Here is a 24,492-nt window from a genome sequence, read left to right on the forward strand (position 1 = left end):
TGAGCCGGTCTCCTGAGGTGACATCTCATCCATGTGACGCTGTAGCCGGTTATTGAATGCAGTGGTCACATAGGACAAAATGTGACCAGCCAGAGGAGCAGGGACACGTCGCCAGGGAGCGCAGTGCAGTATTTTTTTTTATTTTCAAGTAGAAAAAGGAATTACATTTTATTTTCCAGTTGTGATGAATTGCAGCTGTAATGCAGCAAAAAAAAAATTAACATTTGTCGCAGATTTTCAATTCCCTATTGAATTCAATGTGGAAAATTTCCAACACACGTGCAACCATCCCGCAGCATGAATTTACTTGTTCCAGATTTAAAAATCCACATCCCATTTGTTAGAAACGCTGCTACTGTAATACGCTGCCTGAAAATCCAGATGAAAGATCTGCAGCAATAACACTACGTGTGAACATAGCCTTATGGGACTGCTTTGGCTGTCCTTATATGAGGGAAAGACTTAGTGGCCATATCTGAAGTCTTCTGAAAAATGATTAACTATAAGAGACCTAGACGAATCTATCGTCCCCCTCCCCAAGCCGTCACGTCGATACATACAATATGTCGTCCAGCACATAAACCACTGACCCTCCATATGTAAAGTCCTGATTATCAGCTCCTGGATCGCTTTGCAGGACGCTCCTGAGCCACGCCCACTCATGGTCATGTGGCCGACATCAGCAGGTCCCGCACTAGGATGCAGTTAGGCTGCACTTTTGTACGTGCCCGAGCGCCATATTTCCGAAGTCTTTTCACAGATTAAATACAGCCATGTTGGTGAAGCCGACAAATTATTAGGGGACGTGTATGCGGTCTGGACTTAAGTGCATTTGCTCGGTAATATGGGTCTTGTAGTCTGCCTTATCCGTCATTCGTCATAACCCTGCGGCAGTCAGTAGAACTCTTGGTCAGTATGTAAGCCAGACTTCACACTTATTTAGTTGGGCAGTTCGTGCATATGATGTGACAATAGTCTCCACTGTGCCAGGTGTTTACCTCATCATGTCTACTGTTTATTTACCCTGCTACATTATAATGTATTTTTTCTTGTAATATTGAGGCTCTTGAGGGAGATTCATTAATGGTGGTGCAATGTACAAACAGCGCGCCAATATTCCCCCATCTCCAGTGTACTGACGTGAGGTAAAAACTTCAGTCACAATAAAGCCACACCTACTTTACCTCAACATAGTCACCTGTGGTGCAGGGTTGTGTCATCAGAGGTCCTGCTCCCAGCGCAAAGCTGATTTTGCTGGGATAATCCGTCTTTGACCAGACGTTTCCCCTGCAGTGGCCACTGGAACCACATGAGTCTGTCGGAATGGAAGCTGCTGGTCTCTGTTCTGGCTCCTAGAAGGAGGTCCCCAGCGGGGCACCCCCTCTATTATGTCTTTATGCCCTAACCGAGCATAGGACAGGGATGTCTTCAGTTCAGAGTTTTTTGCAGGAGGAAAATTCTGCCTCAAAATTCCGTTTGGAATGTTGAGGCAGATTTTGATCTGCCTGCATGCGGTTTTCCGCGTTTTCCACTTGCGCCCATTCAGTGCCATGGGCAAAAACTCAGCGAAATACGCTTTCTCTGGGAGGATAGGGGCGTAAACGGAAATAGGGCATGACGCTTCTTTTTACCGCAAGCGTTTTTGTACCGCTCGCAGTAAAAAAAATGTGTCTGCCTCCCATTGAAATCAATGGGAGGCATTTTTGGATGTTTTTTGGCGCGGTTTCTGCACGTGTAAAAAAACTCAGTGTAAACAGGGCCGGGGTTTTCCACAATCAGGCAACTGATGACCTATCCACTGTATGTGATCACTGGGGGTCCGACACCCTGACCCTGCACCCCTCAGCTGCCTCCAGGCATCGGATGATACTACCAGAAGCAGTTGGCTCTGGTCACGGAATAGCGGTCAAGTGAATAGGCGCAGAACGGCCGCTATGCAGTGGTGGGAGCCATCTGCTTCCGGCTCCAGCTGCTGCATACCGTTGAAAACCTAGGCAGTCGGAGCAGCTAATCGGTGTGGGGTCTGGGTATCAGACCTGCACTGGTGATATACTGATGACCTATCTGGTGGATAGGTCATCGGACGTCCGATCGTAGAGAACCCCTTTAATATAATGTTTGGCCCTTTAAACCGTGAATGGTCGTGACTTCAGACGGTCCGGTTCATGCCGCGTGGCCGTAAACTACACCGCAAAAACTATTGCGGTTTTCCAGCTAGCACAGGTGAGGCTCGTTAAACTGCGGCAATTTGCTGTAAGATCATGTCTGTTTATTTTCTGTCCGGTTGTCAAGATTCGCACCTCAACCGCACTGTCCGAGTAAACCCTAATAATGCATTTTTTGTTTTGTTTGATGAACTCGAGACATAAGCGTTTATCTACCAAAATAAAAAAAACATGTTAAAAATGCAACAAAAACGCACAGTGTGAACCCAGCCTAAATCTGCTGCAATGTGTTATGTGAAAAGGGAGGATGCACTTCTGAATAATTACAGCCTAGAAGGGCCCCCCGTTTACTAAAGCATGACCTAATTTTGTTGGACAGCGACCAATTGCACCAACAGTCTGAAGAAATGTGTGGGGCTTGCCAGAGGCACAGGACGGGTGCAGCGTTCTCATCTGCAGCTCATCCCAATTCTGCCTTCCTGTCCTAATTGCAGGGTTTACAGAGGAGCAGATCTAGGACATATCATTACGTTGGCGTGTTGCGTTCTATAATATGGCTGCACTTCACAGATGAGACTTCTAGGACATATTCTCTTGTGCTGATCTCCCAATACAGTTTGGTCCACAAGTGGAAGTCGTGTGTGATTGGCTGCTCACACGTTACTCGTAGTCGGTGGGAGGAAGAAGTGTAGGAATGAGCTGTAATTCTGTTACCTCAGGTTTTCAAATAGTTTTAAGAATCTTTTACACTAGTCTTTAAAGTAAAAGTAATGCTTATGGGCCATCCAGATCCCTTACAAAACATATGTCATATCTCATAGGGCCTTTCAAAATGTTCAGAATATAATCTTAATTTACATAGCTTAAAGCGATACTGTCACCATACACTGCTGACTTGTTTATGGGCTGCATATTATGGTGGGACAGGCCCGGTCTATTATTAGCCCAAACATTTTTTGGGGAAGATTTATTTTTGTGATTGCGCCTAGACCCTGTGTAATTGTGGAGCGTTATGTCACATTATGTTTTAAACCTATTTATGAGCCAAATGCTCCAAAAAGAACAGATTTTTGTACCTCACTAGTCACTCAAAGGAGACGGTGACTGAAAATGTGACAAAGCAAAAAAAAACAAAAACTGGTAAACTAAGCCAAGTGTCTAGCAAGATTCTCCAAAATTATCATAAAGCGTGCACCACTTTGATAAGTTTGGCGCTTCTTTGGACTGACTGGTCTGTTTACGCTGTCAAAATCTTATACATCATTAGTAAATCTGCCCATTGGTCTGTTTGGCTGATAGATATTAAAGAATCTCCTCCCTTCCCTCTAACCAGTGATTGTTGGCTTCTGTATACACAGCTGCCATAAATCACTGGTGAGGGGGGCCGGGGGAGTGGCCCTCATAAATTCAGCGTGCTGCTAGCTAGTATTCACTAATAGTAAACGAGACCTGTCCACGTACTATGCTGTCCGTAAAAAGGGAAGCAGTGTATGGTCACAGATCTGCATAAAATTACACTGTGAGGGTATGTTCATACCGCTTATTTTCAGCTGTTTTTCGGGCCGTAAACGCCCCACGAAAAACGGAAGCTGAACGCCTCCAAACGTCTGCCCATTGATTTCAATTGGAAACACTGCGTTCCATTCCGACGGGGCATCTTTTTATGTGGGCGTTGAAAAAATGGCGCGTAAAAAGTGTATGTCACTTTTTGAGCCGTTTTTCACTGTGTCAATAGAAAAACAGCTCCAAAAACGGCCGCAAAGAAATACATCAAAGAACGTTTGATGCTTAACCCCTTAATGACCAGCCTATTTTAGACCTTAATGACCAAGCCATAATTTACGTTTTTCCATCGTCGCATTCCAAGAGCTATAACTTTTTTATTTTTGCGTCGACATAGCTGTATAAGGTCTTGTTTTTTGCGGGACAAGTTGTATTTTTTAATAGCACCATTTTGGGGGACATCTTATTTATTGATTAACTTTTATTTGGGGGGAAATAGAAAAAAACCCTGAAATTTCGCCACTCTTTTTCGCGTCTTAAATCTACGCCGTTTACCGTGTGATATAAATAACACAATAACTTTATTCAGTGGGTTGTTCCGATTGCCACGATACCAAATTTGTATAGTTTTCGTATGTTTTACCACTTTTACACAGTAAAAACGCTTTTTTTCAAAATTATTTGTTTTTGTGTCTCCATGTTTGAAGAGCCGTAACGTTTTTATTGTTCCGCCGATGCAGTTGTGTGAGGATTTTTTTTTTTGCGGGAAGACTTGGAGTTTTTATTGGTACCATTTTGGAGTAGATGCAACTTTTTGATCACTTTTTATCACATTTTTTTTAAGTCAGGATTCACAGAAAACAGCAATTTTTCCATAGTTTTTTTATTACATTTTTTACGGCGTTCACCGTGTGGGTTAAATAACGTAATAGATTTATAGTCAGGGTCGTTACGGACGCGGCGATACCAAATATGTGTAACTTTTTTACTTTTATTTTGTTTTTTTAATAGTAAAGAATTTTGTAAGGGGGAAAAGCTGGGTTTTTAATTTTTTTTTCACATTATTTTTTTAAATTAACTTTATTAAACTTTTTTTTCACTTTTTTACTAGTCCCACTAGGGGACTATAATATGCGATTCTGCGATCGCTATTATAATACACTGCAATACTTTTGTATTGCAGTGTATTACTGCCTGTCCGTTTAAAACGGACAGGCATCTGCTAGGTCATGCCAGAGGCATGATCTAGCAGGCATTCATTACTGGCAGACCTGGGGGCCTTTATTAGGCCCCCGGCTGCCATTGGAGACACAGACACTCGGCGATCGTATCGCCGGGTGTCGGTGGGGGAGAGAGGGATCTCCCTCCCTCTCTCCAAAACCACTCAGATGCGGTGCACGCTATTGTGCACCGCATCTGAGGGGTTAAACGGGTGAGATCGATGCTAATATTGATCTCACCCGGCAGCTGAGAGCAGGGAGATTTGACAGCTCCCTGCTCTGTTTACTTATTCCGATGCCGCGACGTAAAAAGTCTATGGCATCGGAATAAGGCCCGTTAGTGACCGACGTAGAAACACTATGGGCCGGTCACTAACTGGTTAAACGGCTGAAACTCAGAGGCTGTTTTCCCTTGAAAACATCTCCGTATTTTACAGCCGTTTTTGTTTCTGCGTGTGAACATACCCTTTCTGGCATTATTGGAAATTGGTACTATGGTTGGGCACTATTTTATGTACTACAGCCTGCACTATTAAGTATGACGATGATATTATATATGCACTGTATCTGATGTAAATATGTATGCAGTATTGTAAATGCGGGTGGCTGTGCCTGGGGCCTAACTCCAAATCAATTTAAATTTGTCACAAAGGGCTCTGGGTCCCATCTGTCACATCTGTTAAGTAAAGGTGGGGGGGGGGGTAGAGTCTCAGCATAGGGGCCACTATCAATAAGCTACATATTTGGGGACCACTTTCCGTTTTTGTGTGGCACCACTTTTTTTTATATCATACATGTATCACTGTTGATTGCCAGTGTAGGGCAAGAGGGGGATACATCTGTCCTACTGTAGATATGAGAGCATTAACACAGAATTTATATTTCTTTTTAAATCCTTTTTATTTTGTTCTTTGACTAGGATGATAGATAGACTCCTCTGTAAGCCTGCAAATGGATCGTGCTGATATTGAGTGTGAGCTGAACCGTAGCCCACCTGGAAGCAGTGTAGAATTCCCCCACAGCCAGGAGCTCATCAGTGATCCAGGACATAGAGTGGAAAGGGAGAACACCATCACAATTCAAACATCCAGCTCCAGTGATGATGAAGACGGGTAGGACCTTCTGATCCCTTTTTCTCTTCCACTGAATAGTTGTGTTACTAACTGGAAATGCTTTTAGTAGAACCTTTCACAAACACAGTAGGACACTATCACATTGATTAGTCAGTCCTGTTTTTGTGTTACCTTTGTTGCAGTTTTCAATGTGGTTTCTCCTTTGATTTTTGTAAACACCGCAAAAAAACAACATTTTAGTGACTAAAACGATTTCTGTAAATATAGCCTTAAATGGGGTTCACCAGACTTTAAGAAAAGGGTTCTATAGACTTCTAATAATCTTACCAGTTCTGGTACATACCACCGTTCTCTGTCCCTGTCCATGGTAGTGACGGATCGCATTTAATCTAAACAGCATGAATTTTTGTGGCCTGTTGCATTGGTCAGTACATCTGTTGACTTTACTTCAGTCATACCTCTTTCCTGTCAATCATCGCCATTGCCATATATGTCCTCATAGGCAGGTCCACTCACATTCCTCCGCATTCCTAGCCTTCCAGCTTGTGTATCTTTAATAGACATTGCCATCATTTTACATTATTGTACATTTGAAACCCAAGTTTTTCAAAACCTCTCATCTGCTAATAGAAAAAATAATTTCTTGTAAATAGTTTGTTCCAGGCTACGGTTAGTGCACCCACAAGGACTAGAAGAAAGCTAAGAGATGGAGAGACATCAAGTTCTTTATCTGCCCTGAATTTGACTTCTGATGACTCGTCAGATTTTGATATTGCACCAAGAAATTTCACATTGAACCAAGAAATCCAAGAGTATTTAAAAAATCCCTTTCGCAAAGGCAAGAGACAAAGAAAAAAGAAAAGGAATAGGTTCTTAGTCAGAAGAAAATGGCCACGGAGAGTTACCAAAAGCAAGCCACAACATTTCATTACTTTAGCAGAGAGAAGGCGGCGACCGATTGATCGAGAAATAAAATTTCCCTTTACGCCTTACAAGTGTCTACCATTTACGCTGTATTTTTCAAATGAGGTAAAGCACTGGCTCCACACACTGTTTATTTTTAAGTCAAATAAATATTGCAAAAAATGGAAATGAAATCCGTTGTCTAAAAATGAACAGCACTTTCTCAGATTGAAGCTGAATGCTGCTTCCCTGACCCGTGGCAATCAGCTGTTATCTGTTAAATGAACGAGCAATCATGTCGTACATGGTCGTGCCGATTTCACCAGTGCTTCAGTCCCTCCTCTTATGTCCTTCTATGTGGAAAGTTGTTTTTTTTTTCCGGTGGGACAACACTTTTAAGGGGTTTGTCAGCAGTTTTGATCCTGCAAAATTTCTGACCGCACTATATAAGAGCCCGGAAAGTAGTTTAAAAACATACCTTTGTGTAGTGTTTCAGTAGCATCAAGAGAGAGAAGTTTTAATCCAGCATGCACCGCTGTCGCAAGTGCCATTTGGGCATTCCCTGATGCTAAAGTGATCTCAGCTCTCTGCAGTAAGGCCGCGTTCACACGAGCATGTTCGGTCCGTAAAATACGGACCATATGTCGGAAGCGTTTCCCGGACCAAACGCACTTCAGCATTTACAGCACAGCACAGCGAGATCTCGCTGTGAATAACAGTTTACAGCGTAATCTCGTGAGACTACGCCTGCTGTGCTGTAACTCAGAGACGCTACAGAAGTGGTCAGGATTCTGAATACACATCACGTCCTGGCTGGAGGTAATGTATATTCATTGTCATTACACATGAGTAGCGTTATAGTGTGTTTATGTGACTGCACATAGCTATATCGCTATGTGCTGTATAAATGAATGGAGAGAAGTGTATGATGCTGATTGGTCAGCGTCATACACTCCCCTGTACAACGTCCACTTGGTCATATAGTAAAACACGCCCAGTTGTCCATTGAGAAACTCATTAGCATAAAGCTAATATTGGTCATAACTCAGTCAAAAATGATCGTTTTTCTAAAAAAAAAAAACACTGCTGTAATCTACATTACAGCACCGATCACATTATATACAATATAGGCCACTTATAACGTGGTGACAGAGCCTCTTTAAGTCAACCTGGCCTAAGCATTTCACAGGCTCAAAATTGCTGACAGACCCTTTAAGCTTTTGTTCAGAGATGCATCAATCTTCCACGTTCCAAAATATGAATTACTGGAAGTCCCAGAAACTGGAGCTCTCAATAATTGGGGCAGCTGTGTGATATCAATGTATTAAGGTATGAGCACCTGACACCCATGCAAAATGCATATAAATCACGTGGGACGCGCAATGTTGATAAGTGTGGTTGAAATTGTTATCGTGAGATTGTGTTCTAGAAAATGCTCTTAAAGAGGCTCTGTCACCAGATTCCCAAATCCCTATCTCCTATTGCATGTGATCGGCGCTGCAATGTAGATAACAGTAATGTTTTGTTTTTTTTAAAAACGTTCAGTTTTGGCCAAGTTATGAGCTATTTTATATATATGCAAATGAGCTTTGAAATGGACAACTGGGCGTTTTTTTTTCGTTATGTCCAACTGGGCGTGTATTGTGTTTTTAACTGGGCGTGTTTACGTGTATGACGCTGACCAATCAGTGACCAGTCAGCATCATACACATCTCCATTGATTTACACAGCAGCGATGTGCAGCCACATACACAGAGATTAACGTTAATCAAGTTTCCTGATAATGAATAGACATGAAATCCAGCCTGGACGTCATGTGTATTCAGAATCCTGACACTTCTGACTTTTCTGTGAGATTTCCAGCAAGGGAAACGAAATCTCGTTTACCTCCGTAATCTCGTGAGAATTCGTTTCCCTTGCTAGATATCTCAAAGATTTCAAACCTCATTTGCATATATATAAAATAGCTCATAACTTGGCCAAAAATGAACGTTTTTAAAAAAAACAAAACGTTACTGTTATCTACATTGCAGCGCCGATCACATGCAATAGGAGATAGGGATTTGAGAATCTGGTGACAGCCTCTTTAAGTCAGTGGGAAAAAATATATATTTACGGGAAGTTGTCCGTGCCATATAAACTTGGTGAAAAAAATAGAACATGTAGTATTTTTTTATTTTACGGACCGTGCTCCCATACTTTATAATGGGAGTACGGCCCGTAAAAATGTCCGGCTGTCCTCGACCGGCCGTGCTCGTAATTGTGGGTCGTAATTACGGGCACGTCGTGTGCATGGGGCCTAAGTGTTATCTCTCACCCTAGTGCTGGATTCACAGCTACACTGCTCATTACTGCTTTGTAATCTTTTCCATGCAGCTTCTATATATGTGATAGATCGAGATATGAGAGCAGGATTCTCCTTTGTTCAGTGTATAGAATATATGATAGTGGTTAGGCTCTGCCCACTAGCTCAGAGAAAATAAAGAATTTGAGAATGCAGAATACAAGTTATATAATGGCCAGAAATAGTGTTATTCCTCATGTACACACATATGACACCTTATTCTCAAACGTCACCTGAAACACAATACATATTTTAATGATACAACTAACTGTATTGTAATTTGGTCATCATAAATTGGTAGCCTTTGTTTCAATGTTCTTAGGCTAAACCTGTACTATTTTGTCTCCTAAAGTTACTAGTTGATCATATGGTCATTTGTTTTATGCAGCAATATGTTTTGGGTGGCTTTCTGAACCATATAAAAAATCTTAAATATGAACGTACCTTGAAATCTTCGCTCAAGGAAATGGAAATGGATGAAGAGATGGAAAATGAAAACTTTCAAATGAGGAAATATTCATATTTAGATGAAGATGGACCTTTATCTCCCATTTCTGAGCCAGGGTAAGCCGCATTCCTCATATCATTTCATAAGTATGCTGATCTATAAATATAACCTCTGGATCTTCTTGCACCAAATATATCATTTATGATGTACTGTTGCATTTACCCCAATTAATAGCCAGCAACAATTTTTAGTATTTTATTTTTATTAAAGGGGTTGTCCGAGATAACATAATATTTTAAATAACACCATTAAATCATTTAAGTTAAAAAAATAAATATATTTGTAATATACTTACGTTTTCCAAAGTGGCCCCGTTTCCAGATCCTGCCGTAGGGAACTTGATTGTTGACGTCTCTCTCTGCTCCGGTTCTGCCGCGTTGTTGATCTTGAATTCTTGCCGGGTACACGACACGTCACTTGTGACGTGGTGTATATCGGCTTGTTCTGTTGTAACGCGCATGCGCGGCCCCTGCTGTTATCTCGAGAACAGCAGGGACCGCGAGAACAGCAGTGACAGCGTATGCGTGTTACTGCATGTGAAGCAGAAGAAGCCGATCTACACCACGTGACAAGTGACGTGTCGTATACCATCCGAGGTCTCTCTGGTGTGAGACCATGTGATCGGGATACGACACGACAGTGGAGGCGGCAGAAAAGGTGACGTCAGCGCTCAAGTGACCAGAAGGAAGAAGCAGCCAGAGCGGAGAACAGAAGCAAGATTGCACAGGTAAGTATACTATGCAATTTTTAATGTGTGTAATGTATTTGTAAATGTACTTTCCTCCCTAATCCACAAATGTTTAATTTTATCCAGGAGCCCTTCTTCCCAGAAGTCTCCTTGTCTGTAGCATTCTGAATTTATTACAGTGGCCGAATCTTTCAGTAGCGCTCGTTGACTCCACTTTCGCTTAACATAGTGTTTCCTTATGGGTTTTCCAGAGGGAGCTGTAGGCAGAAAGAATACGCACAACATGTGGATGCTGGTGGTCATCTACTTTTGGAGGCCACAAAAAAATTCAATTAGGAAATCTGAATTTGATAATGGGCTGTTGTCTGTAAATGCATATATATCCATTTCTAATTGCTGGCATACCCCTTTAAAGATTATTTACAACAAAAAATTTACAGTTTTCTTATGAAATATCCAATAATGGTTGCCCGAAGATTTCTTACCTGGACACACGTGTTTTGTAAGCACTTGTGGTTTCCAGATGTCGCTGTCTCTCTCTGCTGGGTGACAACCTGTATGTGAGATCTAGAAGAAATTATCTCCTGGATGTCCTTGGCTACTGAAGTTCTTTAGTGACTTGTTCTCTAGTTTAGCCGGTAGATCTCAGCAACTTGAATGTTTGTTTAACCCCTTCCCGTCGTAAACAACTTTCAGATTTTCATTTTCGTTTTTTCCTCCCCACCTTCCAAAAGTCATAACTATTTAAGTAGCGCCATTTATTGTGCCATATAATGTACTAGGAAACGGGGGACCAAAATTATTTGTGGGTTAGAAAATGAAAAAAACAGCGATTCCTCCATTGTTTTTTGCGCTTTAGTTTTTACAGAATTCACTGTTGAATTAAAACAACATGTTAACGTTATTCTGCGGGTCAATACTGTCGTGGAAATCAATGGCTCAAAATATATTAGACTAAAATTTAGACAAGTGCTCCAACAGACACTCCCACCAGGAACTTTATCCAGCTTCCTAATCAGGAGATTTCATAACGATATATATCGAGAGAGGAGAAATAACACACAGACGCTGCTGGTATGCTCAAAATACTCCTCTGGAGGTTTATTGCCAAACTCAATTATAAAAATCATTCAAAAGGGGTGTAGGCTTGAGGTTAACCAATCAGGGGCAATGTGACAATATTTCTTATTCAGCCAATAGCAGACCATAAGAACATTTCAAGTACATAATTATAATTCTTAATTAAAATGCTGACATCAGGTAACACCTGGAGACGAGCATATAATGGGGTGTTGTTGTTGGTTCTTTCTCATGGGGGAATTTGTTGCGATTACCCTGAGGCAGGGCTTAATAGAAGCACAAAGATGGCAGACCTGGGTGGCCTTCTTTAGGCCCCCAGGCTGCCATAGCAACCATCGCCACAGCGCGATTGCATTCTGGGGGGGTGATGAGCTGCTAGAGGGGGTCACCCCCCCCCCAGTTTCTAACCATTTAACTGCCGCGGTCGCTATTGACCGCGGCATTTAACGGGTTAAACAAGCGGGATCGCGCTTGACCGCGATCCCGCTCGTTCCTGTGAAGTGCCGGCTGTAACATACAGCCAACACCCGCATCGTATGGAGCGGGTTCACTCCATCAGCCCGTTCCATACTTCCCCCTATCCGGCTATGACGTATGGATACATCAAATGTTGGGAAGTGGTTAATGAACTATTAATTATATTCGTATGAATAGTCCGCTAGATATTTTTGCTAAAGAGATATGTTTTAAAGCATGGAAACCAGTATACAATATAAAATCTGTCCATAAAACGTATTTAGTTAAAAGCTATGTACGCCTTTGACATAGTTGTTGTGGTTTTTAAAAAATAAAATAAATATTGTGCATCAGTGTGATTGGTGAAACTTAGAAAATAAATGTTATTAAAAAATCTTTTTACTTTGAGATACCGCTGCTTTGTATCCTGTATACAGAGCTGCTGCATCTAACGCTGAAATCTGTATCTATGTGACCGGTTCAGTGACAGTGAGTCCCGCGTGTCTCTGACATGCAGGATCGAGCTCTTACCGATCACATCTCATAACTTAGATGTGATCGATTACAGGTGGATCCTATGTGTCATACACACACGGGACCTACTTTCACTGAACCTGTCAGTCCCGCTGACCTCTCGGATTCATATCTTAGTGAATGATACAGCTGCTTTGTATACAGAATACAAAGCAGCTGTATCTCAAAGTAAAAAATAATTTTTAATAAAATGTATTTGGGAAGTTGCACCAAACACACTGCACAATTTAATTTGAACAAAGAAAAAAAAAAAAAAACGATGTCAAAGGTGTACATAGCCTTTAATATCTATTACATATGGAAGGGAGTCTCTCTAGAAGTACTACCTATCAGTTTTAGAGGACTGAGCAAGTAGCTTACAGCACCCCACTTCTCTGGTTCACGGAGGGGAAGGGGCTGTACAGCCCACTATCCTAACTACTCTCATTCATCTTATAAATGCCTGTACCTGACATGTAAGTCATCTACTTTATCAAACAAGTATGAGTTTATTTTAACATATTTGCTTTAATTCTAGAGAGAACCTAAATGAAGAGGAAGCTGAGGAAGAAGTAAAAGTTGTGGTGAGTGTCCTTTTTTTAAAGATGATTTGTTACACAATCTCATTTAATAAAGAAATATGTCCCACCGTGACTGTATTCCTACTACTTCAGCAGTTAAAGTTCATGCTCATGCACACGACCGTAGCCATGTGCACGGCCGGGAGCGGAGTGTCCACAAATCGTGGGTCGTGCACATACCATTATTTGCTATGAGCCTGAACCGCAGAACACGGCCGTAATAAGACCTGTCCGTTCTTTCTGCGGTCCAGGCTCCTGGGCCATGCACGGACCGCGGAAACCACGGTCCAGTGCATGGCCCCATAGGAATGAATGGGGCCGCAATTCTCCTGTGGATTTTCGGGGGAATTGTGGCCGCAAGAGCATGTTCGTGTGCATGGGGCCTTAGGCTGCACGTTGTGAAGTTTTCGAGCAGAAAATCCGCATTAAAACCATAGGTAATTCCACTGGTAAAATCTGCACTTATTAGTGCGGTTTTTACATTTTGATACGGAAATAGTTTTTATGCTGCGGATTTGTTGTGGTTTTTAAAAAAAATCTAGTCCGATACAATTCGCAAGTGGAAACGCAAGATAAATTGACACGCTGCAGATTTTAAAATACGCACCACAGGTCAATTTATGTGCAGAAAAAATCTGCAACGTGTAGATAAGATTTCTTGAGTTTTCATTAACATTGCTAGTACTGTATTACACTGCGGATTTGCCGCATGGAAATCCGCAGGGTTTACCGACCATAGACCTTTATGGAATATCTACGGAAATTGAGACCATGGTGTCCACAGTTCTCATAGGTTGGGGTCCAAGTGGTAGGGCTACCACCTTTTTAGGCATTTGCGGCTTGTCTTGTTGGAATGCCAATGCTCTAGCTAGAGATAACTAGAAATCTTCATATATTGATAAATACAATCCCTCCCCCTCCTTAACAGACAATACCAAAGCTATGTTGGTCATAGTCACCCCTCACACTTCTCCTGACATATGTTTTTTTTTGTATTCAAATGTGGCATAGTGCCCAGTGCCAATACAGATGTGGTGTTTCACCAAGGCGAGATTTATTGAAACATAATTTTTGCTAAACTTGATTATCAGCTAGTTTTCATTGCTGCAGTCTAACGTAAACTGTTACAGTTAATTCAAAGCAAGACTTAAAGGGAATGTGTCGCGAATTAAAAAAAATGTAAGCAAGTTACTTATTTTTATTCTATTTATTTTAGTCTTTTTGGTGTATTTTTTAAAAATAATGTTAAATTTTTCTTCCACAAAGTGTAAAGTATTAAAAATTAAATAATACATTTACATGTTTTCCTGTTTGCCACCAGAGGGAGCACTTCCAAGAATTACAGCAAGGTGAATCGGGCCAAAGTAATCTGACTCACAGCTGCTGTAAATGTGGGAGTGAGACCATTTTTGGCTACAAGCCAAGAAAAGGTGTCTTCAAACTGTTAAGCATTGCCCCAGCTCCCATTTTTGAAGAGATTGTGCAATGTAGCTGGCAGAAGCTAAAGAAGAGGACAAAAGGCTAAGATTGATGAAATTCAAGAGGGAAGATCATGTGGTGAAGGACTTATCAGTTTCACACGGCATGTATTTTCAGCGTTTTTTTTGTGCATTTTTTCTGCAAAAAAAACCGCTTGATTAAGCTTCCCATTTACGTCAATAGTAAAGCGCGCTGTTGGTATATACAACGCGCTTTTTGTTAAAAAAGAGGAGTCTGGCTTTATGGCGCTGATTCCGACGTTTCCGCGCCAAAAATCTGTGTGAACAGGGAGTTATGTCTCTGTTTTTTAATACTTTATTAGCACCTTAGTAATGGGAGTTGTCTGTGTGACGACTTCCATTACTAAGGCAGGGTTTAGTGCTAGCCAACAAAAAGGTATCGGAAAGAGCCGGGTATAATCCGGTCCTCGACCATCTATAGTGATGGTCGGGTACCGGGGCGGCCGCAGGCTGTTACTAGGAGGCTGGGAAGGGCCAAAAAGCCATGGCCCTTCCCACCTTGGTAATGCTAGCCTGCTGCTGCTACGTTGTATCTGGCTGGTTATGAAAACGACCGTTTTCGTCAATTACTTAATGATTTTTTTTAAAAAACTGTGGGGCCCCCCCCCCCATTTTTCATAACCCCTAGCGCCCTATAGAGCGGTAAGCCGCCATATACGATTTAAGCAGCGCCATAAGCAAGACTGAATCAGTCCCCAGTATGGCTCAGTGCCCGATGAAGGTCTCTCGACCGAAATGTTAACGTTGCACTTGTAGCCTCTGGCATATACCTAAAGAAATAAAATCTATGTTGGATACTACTAAGGTGTGCTGAATACATTTCTTCTGACCTCATTTTTCATAACCAGCCTGATACAATAAAGCAGCCACAGCCTAGCATTACCAGGGTGGAAAGGGCCACGGTTTTTGGCCCTTCCCAGCCTGCGGCCGCTCCGGTTCCCTGCCATCACTACAGATGGTCGGGTACTGGATTGTACCCAGCTCTTCCCGATACCCCTGGTGGCGGTGGGTACCCGGGTAATAATGGGAGGGTTACTGCTAGCCTTTTTACAGGCTAATACTAAGCCCCGCCTTAGTAATGGACGGCGTCAAACAGACAACTGCCATTTACTAAGGCGCTAATAAAGTATTAAAAAGAACAGACATAAGAAAATATTTTTTTTATTGAAATAAAAACTCCCCCAGAAAACCCTTTTTCACCATTTGATTTATTTAAAAAAAACGTAGATCATGATCACGTAGTCCAATAGGTCCAGCGGAACCTGAAAAACAAAAAAATAAAGTTAGTAATATGAAAAGTAAGAACACTTCTACTCACCTTCAGCAGACTTCTGTCTCCCCCCCTGCACCGCAAAATAAACTACAGTTCAATGAACTGAAACGGAACTGGAGATGCAGCAGAAATATTAATAGTTATTAATAAAGCTGGCGCATCATGGAGCCCCCCCCCCCCATAAACCTCCCCCACACATGCAGAGAGACACACACACACACACACACACACACACACACACACACACACACACACACACACACACACACACACACACACACACACACCCCTGCCACAAACATGTAAAAAAAACACACACTCACACTCCCACACCTTACCTGATGTGCGGCAGGCTTTCCCCCTATGAACCAGCTTCTATACTGGTCGCTCTGAACTGCGCATGCGCAGTATAGAGCTAGACGGCAGAAGCGCAGGACATGTGAACGGGAGCCGTTCGTATGGCCTGTAGCTGCCATATTTCATCTGTGTATGTGTCGTGAAGATTCACGTACACAGATAAAATACAAAAAAATGGCAGCCCCCAGTTCTTTTGAGGGCCAGTTCACACGTAAAACAAATCTCATCCATACGCTGCGGAAATACTGAGCGGAAATACCACTCAGAAATTTACCTGCGGTGCGGAAATTAATTTCGCAGCCTGTCAATTGTCTTTACGTAAACGCTGCTTATATGTTGTGGGATTTCCCCCTATTCAATGGGGATGTAAATCCTGCATCAAATAGCAGTTCCGTTTTTTGCGGCAGTTTCGCAGTGATCCCGCCGCAAAAAACGGAACTCGTAAAACAAAACAAAAATGAAACCTCTTTCATCTTCCTGGGATGACGCTTCATCCCCTGTGACCGCCACTGCAGCCAATCACAGGCTAGAGCAGCAGTCTCCTGGACCAGACCCATCCCAGGAGGCAGGCCTGCTAGCAGGCCGGCTTTAGTGCTGCAGTTTTTCACGTCAGAGATGCGCAACGCCTGTGTGATTCTAGCCTAAATGTGAAGACTTGCAGTGACAACCTTGGTACTGGCTCTCATTAACGTAATTGGAAGACGTTTGCTTCCTTCCACAGGGCTAGTCCATATTTCCTCCAGTCACTGTTCTTTAGGCAATGCATATCCCTTCTTTATTTTGCTATAGATTATGGGCTTGTCCACACACAACGGAATTTCTGCAGCAACTCCATTGAAAAACGCAGACATTCCGCTGCGGCAAAAACACACCATTTCCTGCGGCTTTTACAGCAGAAAATGGTGTGTATTTTGCGGCGTTTCTCACTATGTTAGGAGATGGAGACATCTCCTCTGAAAAACGCAGCAATTCTGTCTACTTTCCGCAGCAGGAATTGACATGCTTCAGTCCAAAAAATACGCACCGCAGGCCAATTTCTGCTCAGAATTTTTAGGCAGCTTTTGGATGAGATTTGTTGAATCTCACCCACTATGCTGCTACTGTATTATGCTGCATATTTTCAGTTGAAATTCCGGCCGGAAAAAATTCGGCAATTCCGCAGCGTGTGGACGAGCCCTAAAGGGGTTATCCCATAACTTGCCATTTTTCCAGAACCACATGTATCCTCATAAGTATAGATTACATAGAATCATGCCCTCAGAAACTTATGTTTAAGTTAACTGGGCATTCTTGATAAGCGTCCACGTGACCGCAGATTCTATATGAGAAACTACATTCCCACAAGCACGTTGGATCATGTAGGGAGAATTACCGGTGCTGTCTGACGATCCTCACATTGTGTGTTTTCTTTTTTTATTAGTTCTTGCTTGTGGGAAATGTAGTGAATGCAGGGCAGAGAGACAGTCTTCTCTGCGTATGCTCGCCCTGTGCACTGAAGATGGGAATCTGCGCAATCGCGGTTTCTCCACACAGAGACTTCTATTGTCCCTAGTAGCCCCTATTAAGCCCTAGATTCTAGTCTAGAGGAAGGCCCCATTCACATCGCGTTTGTACTATCCGTCGGGCGTATACGTTTTTTTTTTTTTTTTTTTTTTTTAAAACGTGGACCTTTTGAAAACTTACCATTTTCTGTTTTACGTTTGTTTTTTATATCGTGTTCGTTTAGCATACAGTCATACGTTGGTATAAGTTTCTGTCTGTTTTTTACCTAAAAAAAAGTATACGTTGTTTTTTAAAGTGAACACTGATAAAGAATGGATAGATTTACTGTATGTAAGTGGATACAAACGTATAGCATTACGTTTGCATACATCGTCCATTGGGATCCATGCTAAAAAAAGTTACGGTGCGTATACTGTTTTTTTTTTAAGTACAGAATAGCGTAGCAGACTACACTTTTCAGTACTTTCAAAGCAACAGTATCCCAACGTAAACCATGACCAACATAGACCAAACGGATGCTATTTTGGTCGATGTATACGCCTAGCTATACTTTTCAATAATTTTTTCGTGTTTAAAAACGTATACGCCCGGCGGATATCACAAACGCGATGTGAATGGGACCTAATCAAAGGGAGAAGAGAGCTGGGTATAAACAAATCTATACAGATAATGAAAAACGCAAAAAAATCCGCTATGAAGTTAGCACAATTGCACGCATATTTAGGAATGAAGTCTAAAAAAAGACTTCCAACTCGAGAACGAGAGCCATCCAATATTCACTATATGGACAAAAGTATTGGGACACCTACACATTACACCTACAGGAGCTTTTATAACATGCCATAGGCCTTAATATGGATTTGGTCCCCTTTTGCCTAAATCGGCTACCACTCTTATGGAAAGACTCTATGAGATTTTAAAATGACTGGGAATTTTTTGTACATTCATCAAGAAGAGCATTTGTGAGATTAGAAACTGAAGTTGGATGAGCGGGCCTGGCTCAAACTCTGTTCCAGGTCATCCCAAAGATCTTTGATGGGGTTGAGGTCAGGGCTCTCTGCGGGCCAGTTAAGTTCTTCGTGTTTTGTGACGTAAGGCTTGCATACAGCTGCTCGGCCATGAAAACCCTTGCCATGAAGCAGTTTGTGCATAGGTTAAGGCCTCATTCACACGACAGGGTTTCCCGGCTGGGTGCCGGCCGTTCATAAGTCGGCCGGCACCCGGCTGCATTAGGAATAATAGACCCCTAATGGGGCTATTCACACGACCGATTTTTTGACGGCCGGGAAAACCGGCCGTCAAAAAATGGGACATGCTCTATTTTCGGCCGGGTACCCGGCCACCCGGCTCCCATAGAAGTCTATGGGGCCGGGTAATACACGGCCATCACCGGAATGTGTCCCGAGTGATGGCCGGGTTTTCCATCGCTTGCGCTCTATCTCCTCCTCCTCACAGCGCAGAGTGCATGTGAGGAGGAGGAGTTTATGCCATTCGGACGAATGGCTGTACACTGCGTGGCAGGGCCGGGGTGTACAGCAGGTGGAAGGGAGCACTGCGCTGGCTCCCTTCCCCTGCTTGCTTTAAAAGCGCCCTGGCCCGGCGACACCTTCCATGGCGCCGCTAGCAGCTGCTGCTGCTGCTACTACTGTAGCGACGCCACTATAGCAGAGCAGGGAGGTATCTCCCCACTCTGCTATGTGCTAGCCCTACTTTAGCTCCTTGAAGGAGCGGAATCCCCGTGTTTTCGGGGATTCCGCTCCTGGACAGAGCGCTTGATGTCTCTGTCAATATCTGGGCAGTGACATCAGGGGAAACTCCTGAAGCGGAATCCCCGAACATATGGGGATTCCCCTTCAGGAGTTGCCGCTGATGTCACTGTCCAGATCTGCCCGGCCCGGAACGGATGCAAAACTTTATGCAAACCGGCCGGGCAAAATGGCCGATTTTACCAGCCGACACTCTGGCTCGGGCGGGACCCTGTCGTGTGAACCCAGCCTAATGCCAGAGGAGGTTTGGAACTCTGCAGTTATTGAATCAGTACAGCATTGTTGACCTTTATGCACTATGCGACTCAGCTCTCGTGTCCCCGCTCTGTAACTTTACGTGGTCTATATTTGTAAAGGCAGACTGCATGGAATTCAATGATTAAGGGGTGTGCTCCAAAGGTTTTTTCCATATAGTGTATATATCTTTGTACATCCAATGTTATTTAACGCCTTGGCCCATAATCCCGTACATGCACGGCAAAGAAAATAAATAAAAATATATGGCATTGCCGCGATTGTAACAATCCGAGCAATATAGTTAAAGAGGCTCTGTCACCAGATTTTGCAACCCCTATCTGCTATTGCAGCAGATAGGCGCTGCAATGTAGATTACAGTAACGTTTTTATTTTTAAAAAACGAGCATTTTTGGCCACGTTATGACCATTTTTGTAGTTATGCAAATGAGGCTTGCAAAAGTCCAAGTGGGCGTGTTTAAAGTAAAAGTCCAAGTGGGCGTGTATTATGTGCGTACATTGGGGCGTTTTTACTACTTTTACTAGCTGGGCGTTGTGTATAGAAGTATCATCCACTTCTCTTCAGAACGCCCAGCTTCTGGCAGTGGAGATCTGTGACGTCACTCACAGGTCCTGCATCTTGTCGGCCACATCGGCACCAGAGGCTACAGTTGATTCTGCAGCAGCATCAGCGTTTGCAGGTAAGTAGCTACATCGACTTACCTGCTAACGCCGATGCTGCTGCAGAATCAACTGAAGCCTCTGGTGCCGATGTGTCGTTGCTCGTCTGACACGATGCAGGACCTGTGAGTGACGTCACAGCGTGATCTGGCAGAAGCTGGGCGTTCTGAAGAGAAGTGGATGATACTTCTCGTCAGAACGCCCAGCTAGTAAAAGTAGTAAAAACGCCCCGATGTACGCACATAATACACGCCCACTTGGACTTTTACTTTTAAACACACCCACTTGGACTTTTGCAAGCCTCATTTGCATAACTACAAAAATGGTCATAACTTGGCCAAAAATGCTAATTTTTTAAAAATAAAAACGTTACTGTAATCTACATTGCAGCACCGATCTGCTGCAATAGCAGATAGGGGCTGCAAAATCTGGTGACAGAGCCTCTTTAACACAGTCATTAAACCGCTGGTTGAACGCTGTACAAAATTCCCTCCCACCAAAAAAAAAAGCTGCACACATGGCTAAATCGACGTAAAAATGAAAAAGTTACGGATCTTGGCATGCACCGAAGCAAAAACAAACCAGCTTCTATGCTGGTCGCCATAAACGGCAGAAGCGTAGGATAAAGGCTCCTGACTATTTCCCTATGCCCTGTAGCTGCCGTATTGCAACTGTGTATGTGTCGTGAAGAGATACATACACAGATGCAATAAAAAATGTCAGCCAAAATAAAAATAAGAGTTTTATGTAAAAAAAAAACTAAATGAATTAAATAAAATATTGAAATAAAAAAATATATCCTTTCATTTCTGGTCTGTGTGGTTTTGAGTCTATGCATATGCTTGGTTATCTATCGAACTGGCCGTCAGATTCTACTTGGTCTGAATTAATACGTCACAAATTGAAAGTGCCCCGATTGTCCTGAAAATTTGTGTATGACACACTCAGGTTTACTAGGACTGTATCCAACCCGTAAATTCTTTAGCGCCAAGACCGCATTAGTAATGTCAAAGTGATAGCAATATATATGGGTAAACGGATGGTAGCCGGTGGTAACAAACAGCCTGTTTAAAAACACACCAACTTGTCAGATTTTGTTTATGCTTTTTAAAATGAAAAAGCAGTCCAAAAATTCTGAGCTTTCTGGAAAGTGAGGAAGCAATGACTTTTTTTTACAAAAGCCTTTAAAAAAAAAATTTTTTTTTTTTTTTTTGGGGAGTAGTTTCAAGTTTGTTACATTGGAGTGTTCCCAGCAGCAGCTGGCCGAATTTTCGTGCCGTGTTTCGATACAAAGTATGGGAGCATGGCCCGTAAAAATCAAAAAGGAGGACATGCTCCATAATTCCCGGCACAGTTCTACGGCAAAGACACCGTTCTGTAGCAATACGGATAGGGGTCCGCGGCCAATAGAAGTGGACGGGTCCGTAATTGCGGACCGTATTGCAGTTTTTTTTAAGGTCATGTGCATGGGGCCTGAAACATGATGGACAAGTCAGGAGATGTAAGGGTAGTACTAGCGACAGCTGCTTTTTCTTCCTCCATCCCGTGTTGCATCGGTGTAAGGGTATGTTCACACGCTTAACAAAAATCGTCTGAAAATACGGAGCTGTTTTCAGAGAAAACAGCCTCTGATTTTCAGGCGTTTTTGGAGCTTCTTTTGAGGCTTCTTTTGCGGCGTTTTTCATACTGTTCAATGGAAATTCCGCTCCAGAAAACGCCTCAAGAAGTGACCTGCTACTACTTTTTACGGAGCGTCTTTTTACGCTCCGTTTTTTAAAACCGCGGCGTAAAAAGATTGATTTCAATGGGCAGATGTTTGTAAGTGTTCAGCTTCCGTTTTTTCAGGCGTTTTTCGAGGCATAAACGCCCCGAAATACGCCTGAAAACACTGTGTGTGAACATACCCTAAGCGTTTGCTCCAATATAAATATATCGGGGGTGACCTAGTTGATGCTGCTGTTTTTACACACAAACCTGGTGGACTCTTCGAAGCGCCTGAGCAGGCGACACGCATCCCTGATGAGCTGCCACTGCCTGAGCTCAAAATAGCCCATGCTCTGTTGCTGTTGGGGACGGGAAAATGTCCATTGAAGAAGACGTGGAGGGGGATAAGCGCCTAGTGTTGGAACCAGATCTGCACAAACGTGGCGGTGTCGCTAGCACCTGGCCTCATTGCGGTAATGCATCAATTTGCTCATCTCTTGTTGTAACCCATCTCTCCTCTTCCTTTGATCACCCTAGGCCCATTATTTGGCTCTTTAAAAACGTAGGACTTAGGGCGGATTTACACGAACGTGTAATACGTCCGTGCAACCCGCATGTTTTTCACGCGTGTGGCACGGACCTATGCAAGTCTATGGGGCAGTGCAGATTGTCAGTGATTTTTGCGCAGCGTGAGTCCGCTGCGTAAAACTCACGACAGGTCCTATATTTTGGCGTTTTTCGCGCATCACGCACCCATTAAAGTCAATGGGTGCGTGAAAATCACGCGCGCCACATGGAAGCACTTCCGTGGGACACGCGTTATTCGCGCAACAGCAGTAAAATAATGAATGTAAACAGAAAAGCACCACGTGCTTTTCTGTTTACAAACATCCAAACGGAGTGTCATAAAGATGGCGGCTGCGTGAAAAGCACGCAGCCGGGCACCATATGATCATGACACACGGAGCTGTTAAGTGCCTTTTGCGCACGCAAAATGCCGCGTTTTTTGCGTGCGCAATACGCACACGGTCGTGTAAATCCCCCCTTACAGAGGCTTCTAGGGCCAGGTTAGAGACCGGGGTCACCCCTTTCGCAGCTGGTGCTCTAATAATTAGGTAGGGTGTTACTAGGGATCACTTAGTTTTTTTGAGGTAATATGTAATGGTCATCCTGGTCAAATATATTTTATTAATTCAGTTATAGCTTCTATTGTGATTGTCACCTGGATCAGCGGTCTCCTTGTCTGTGATCTTTTTACTTGACAATCATGTGTTTTAGAAGGCTTGGCCCCTTTTTATATGACCTTTTAACTGAACGTTTCTGCAACTTTCATTCAAAAAGGGTCTGTCTTCATGAGACAACCCCTTTTTAAGATCCATGGAGCGGATTTTATCCACTATGAAGTAGTCGGAAATCCAGAGCAAAGTCATTAATTGTCATAAATGCCATACTTGGATCTGTGTTCTAAGAAATTTAATTGGTTTTAAAGAGGACTTGTCACTAGGTAATATAAGTTGAACTGGTTAACTGACCTGAATAGCGCTGCCTCCCTGATTCCAATACGGTTTTCTTTTCTTCTTTATGGTCCACCCCCCCCCCCTGCTCGTTCCACCAGAGATATGGCCCACTGTTGTGTTGGCTCGCTTTATACGAATTTTGAAGTAGTTAGCCAATGGGGTGGAGCTAGCTTCCCTACCTCTAAAGCTAACTAATCAGCACAAAGCAGTTTGAGGGAAGTTCACGTCCTGTTGGCTAAGTACAGCAAATTAGCACATAGGGAGTCAACACAACAGCGGGCCGTGTCTCTGGAATGGAGCTTTAGGGGGAAAAAAAAAGACGGCGCTATTCCGGTAAATTAACCAATTCAATTTATATTACCTAGTGAGAGGTCCTCTTTAAAGAAACAATCCTAACTCATGTCATTAATCTGAACTACATCCGCTGCAATGTTTGAACTTCGGTAGGAACTCCTAGATCAGATGTCACTTTACTTTCCCTACGATGGACCATTAGACGTAACTAAATATAGCACTTGAATAGCTGTAGTTCCCCAAGTGTTTTCTTGCTTTGCGGCTCTGTCGTGTTTACTGAAATTCTTTTCTTTTTCTTTTCTTTTCTCTTTTTTTTTTTTTTTTGCAGGAGAACAGTACCTTTATTTTAAACTGCCAAGTGCCCAGCAAGAAAAATTGGCAGGAAAAAAAAACGAAGGAAAAAAAAGCGAAGGGGAAAAAAAGATCAGCAGCAAGTGATAAAACTTGATTAGGACAGTCAAAAAAATTAATTAAATAACGTTTGGCCAGCCTGTTTTAAATATATTTGTATTTTTTTAAATAAATGGATAAAAAACTGCTTTAAAATGGCTTTAGGCTCTGTTTATGCTGGCGGGTAGATCCAAATTCTCACCAACGGACCCCATTAAAAATGAATCTTATAAATGGAGA

General features: G+C 42.7%; 2 protein-coding genes across 7 annotated transcripts in view; one reads left to right on the plus strand and one right to left on the minus strand.

Moving 5' to 3' along the window:
* C2H11orf54 (chromosome 2 C11orf54 homolog) overlaps positions 1-1,328 on the minus strand; it is a 38,101-nt gene extending 36,773 nt beyond the window's left edge. Inside the window, exon 1 of one of the 3 annotated variants that reach the window (XM_075852891.1) lies at positions 1,199-1,328. The gene's annotated coding sequence lies outside the window, so the exon portion shown is untranslated. Of the gene's footprint in view, positions 1-590; positions 695-1,184 lie in introns of those variants that run through there. The other 2 variants (XM_075852892.1, XM_075852890.1) reach the window with 2 other exon arrangements.
* Positions 667-24,492, plus strand: TAF1D (TATA-box binding protein associated factor, RNA polymerase I subunit D). 4 transcript variants are annotated; one of them, XM_075852894.1, is made up of 6 exons: positions 667-917; positions 5,808-6,000; positions 6,615-6,990; positions 9,597-9,772; positions 12,992-13,037; positions 24,191-24,492. In XM_075852894.1, exons 2-6 carry the CDS (start codon positions 5,840-5,842, stop codon positions 24,308-24,310), a joined length of 879 nt encoding a protein of 292 aa, XP_075709009.1. In that variant the 5' UTR covers positions 667-917; positions 5,808-5,839; the 3' UTR covers positions 24,311-24,492. The 4 variants fall into 4 exon arrangements, with proteins under 4 accessions (XP_075709009.1, XP_075709010.1, XP_075709008.1 ...); XM_075852895.1 differs by having other exon boundaries at positions 667-839; XM_075852893.1 differs by having other exon boundaries at positions 668-909.

This window comes from Rhinoderma darwinii, chromosome 2 (genome assembly GCF_050947455.1).
Source record: "Rhinoderma darwinii isolate aRhiDar2 chromosome 2, aRhiDar2.hap1, whole genome shotgun sequence".
Lineage (NCBI taxonomy): Eukaryota > Metazoa > Chordata > Amphibia > Anura > Rhinodermatidae > Rhinoderma > Rhinoderma darwinii.

Excerpts from the sequence above, each read along its gene's own strand:
- TAF1D (XM_075852894.1), top strand. The coding sequence starts at position 5,840 with ATGGATCGTGCTGATATTGAGTGTGAGCTGAACCGTAGCCCACCTGGA. Across the intron at positions 6,001-6,614 it reads TCCAGTGATGATGAAGACGG|TTTGTTCCAGGCTACGGTTA; the intron begins GTAGGACCTTCT and ends TCTTGTAAATAG. Across the intron at positions 9,773-12,991 it reads TCTCCCATTTCTGAGCCAGG|AGAGAACCTAAATGAAGAGG; the intron begins GTAAGCCGCATT and ends CTTTAATTCTAG.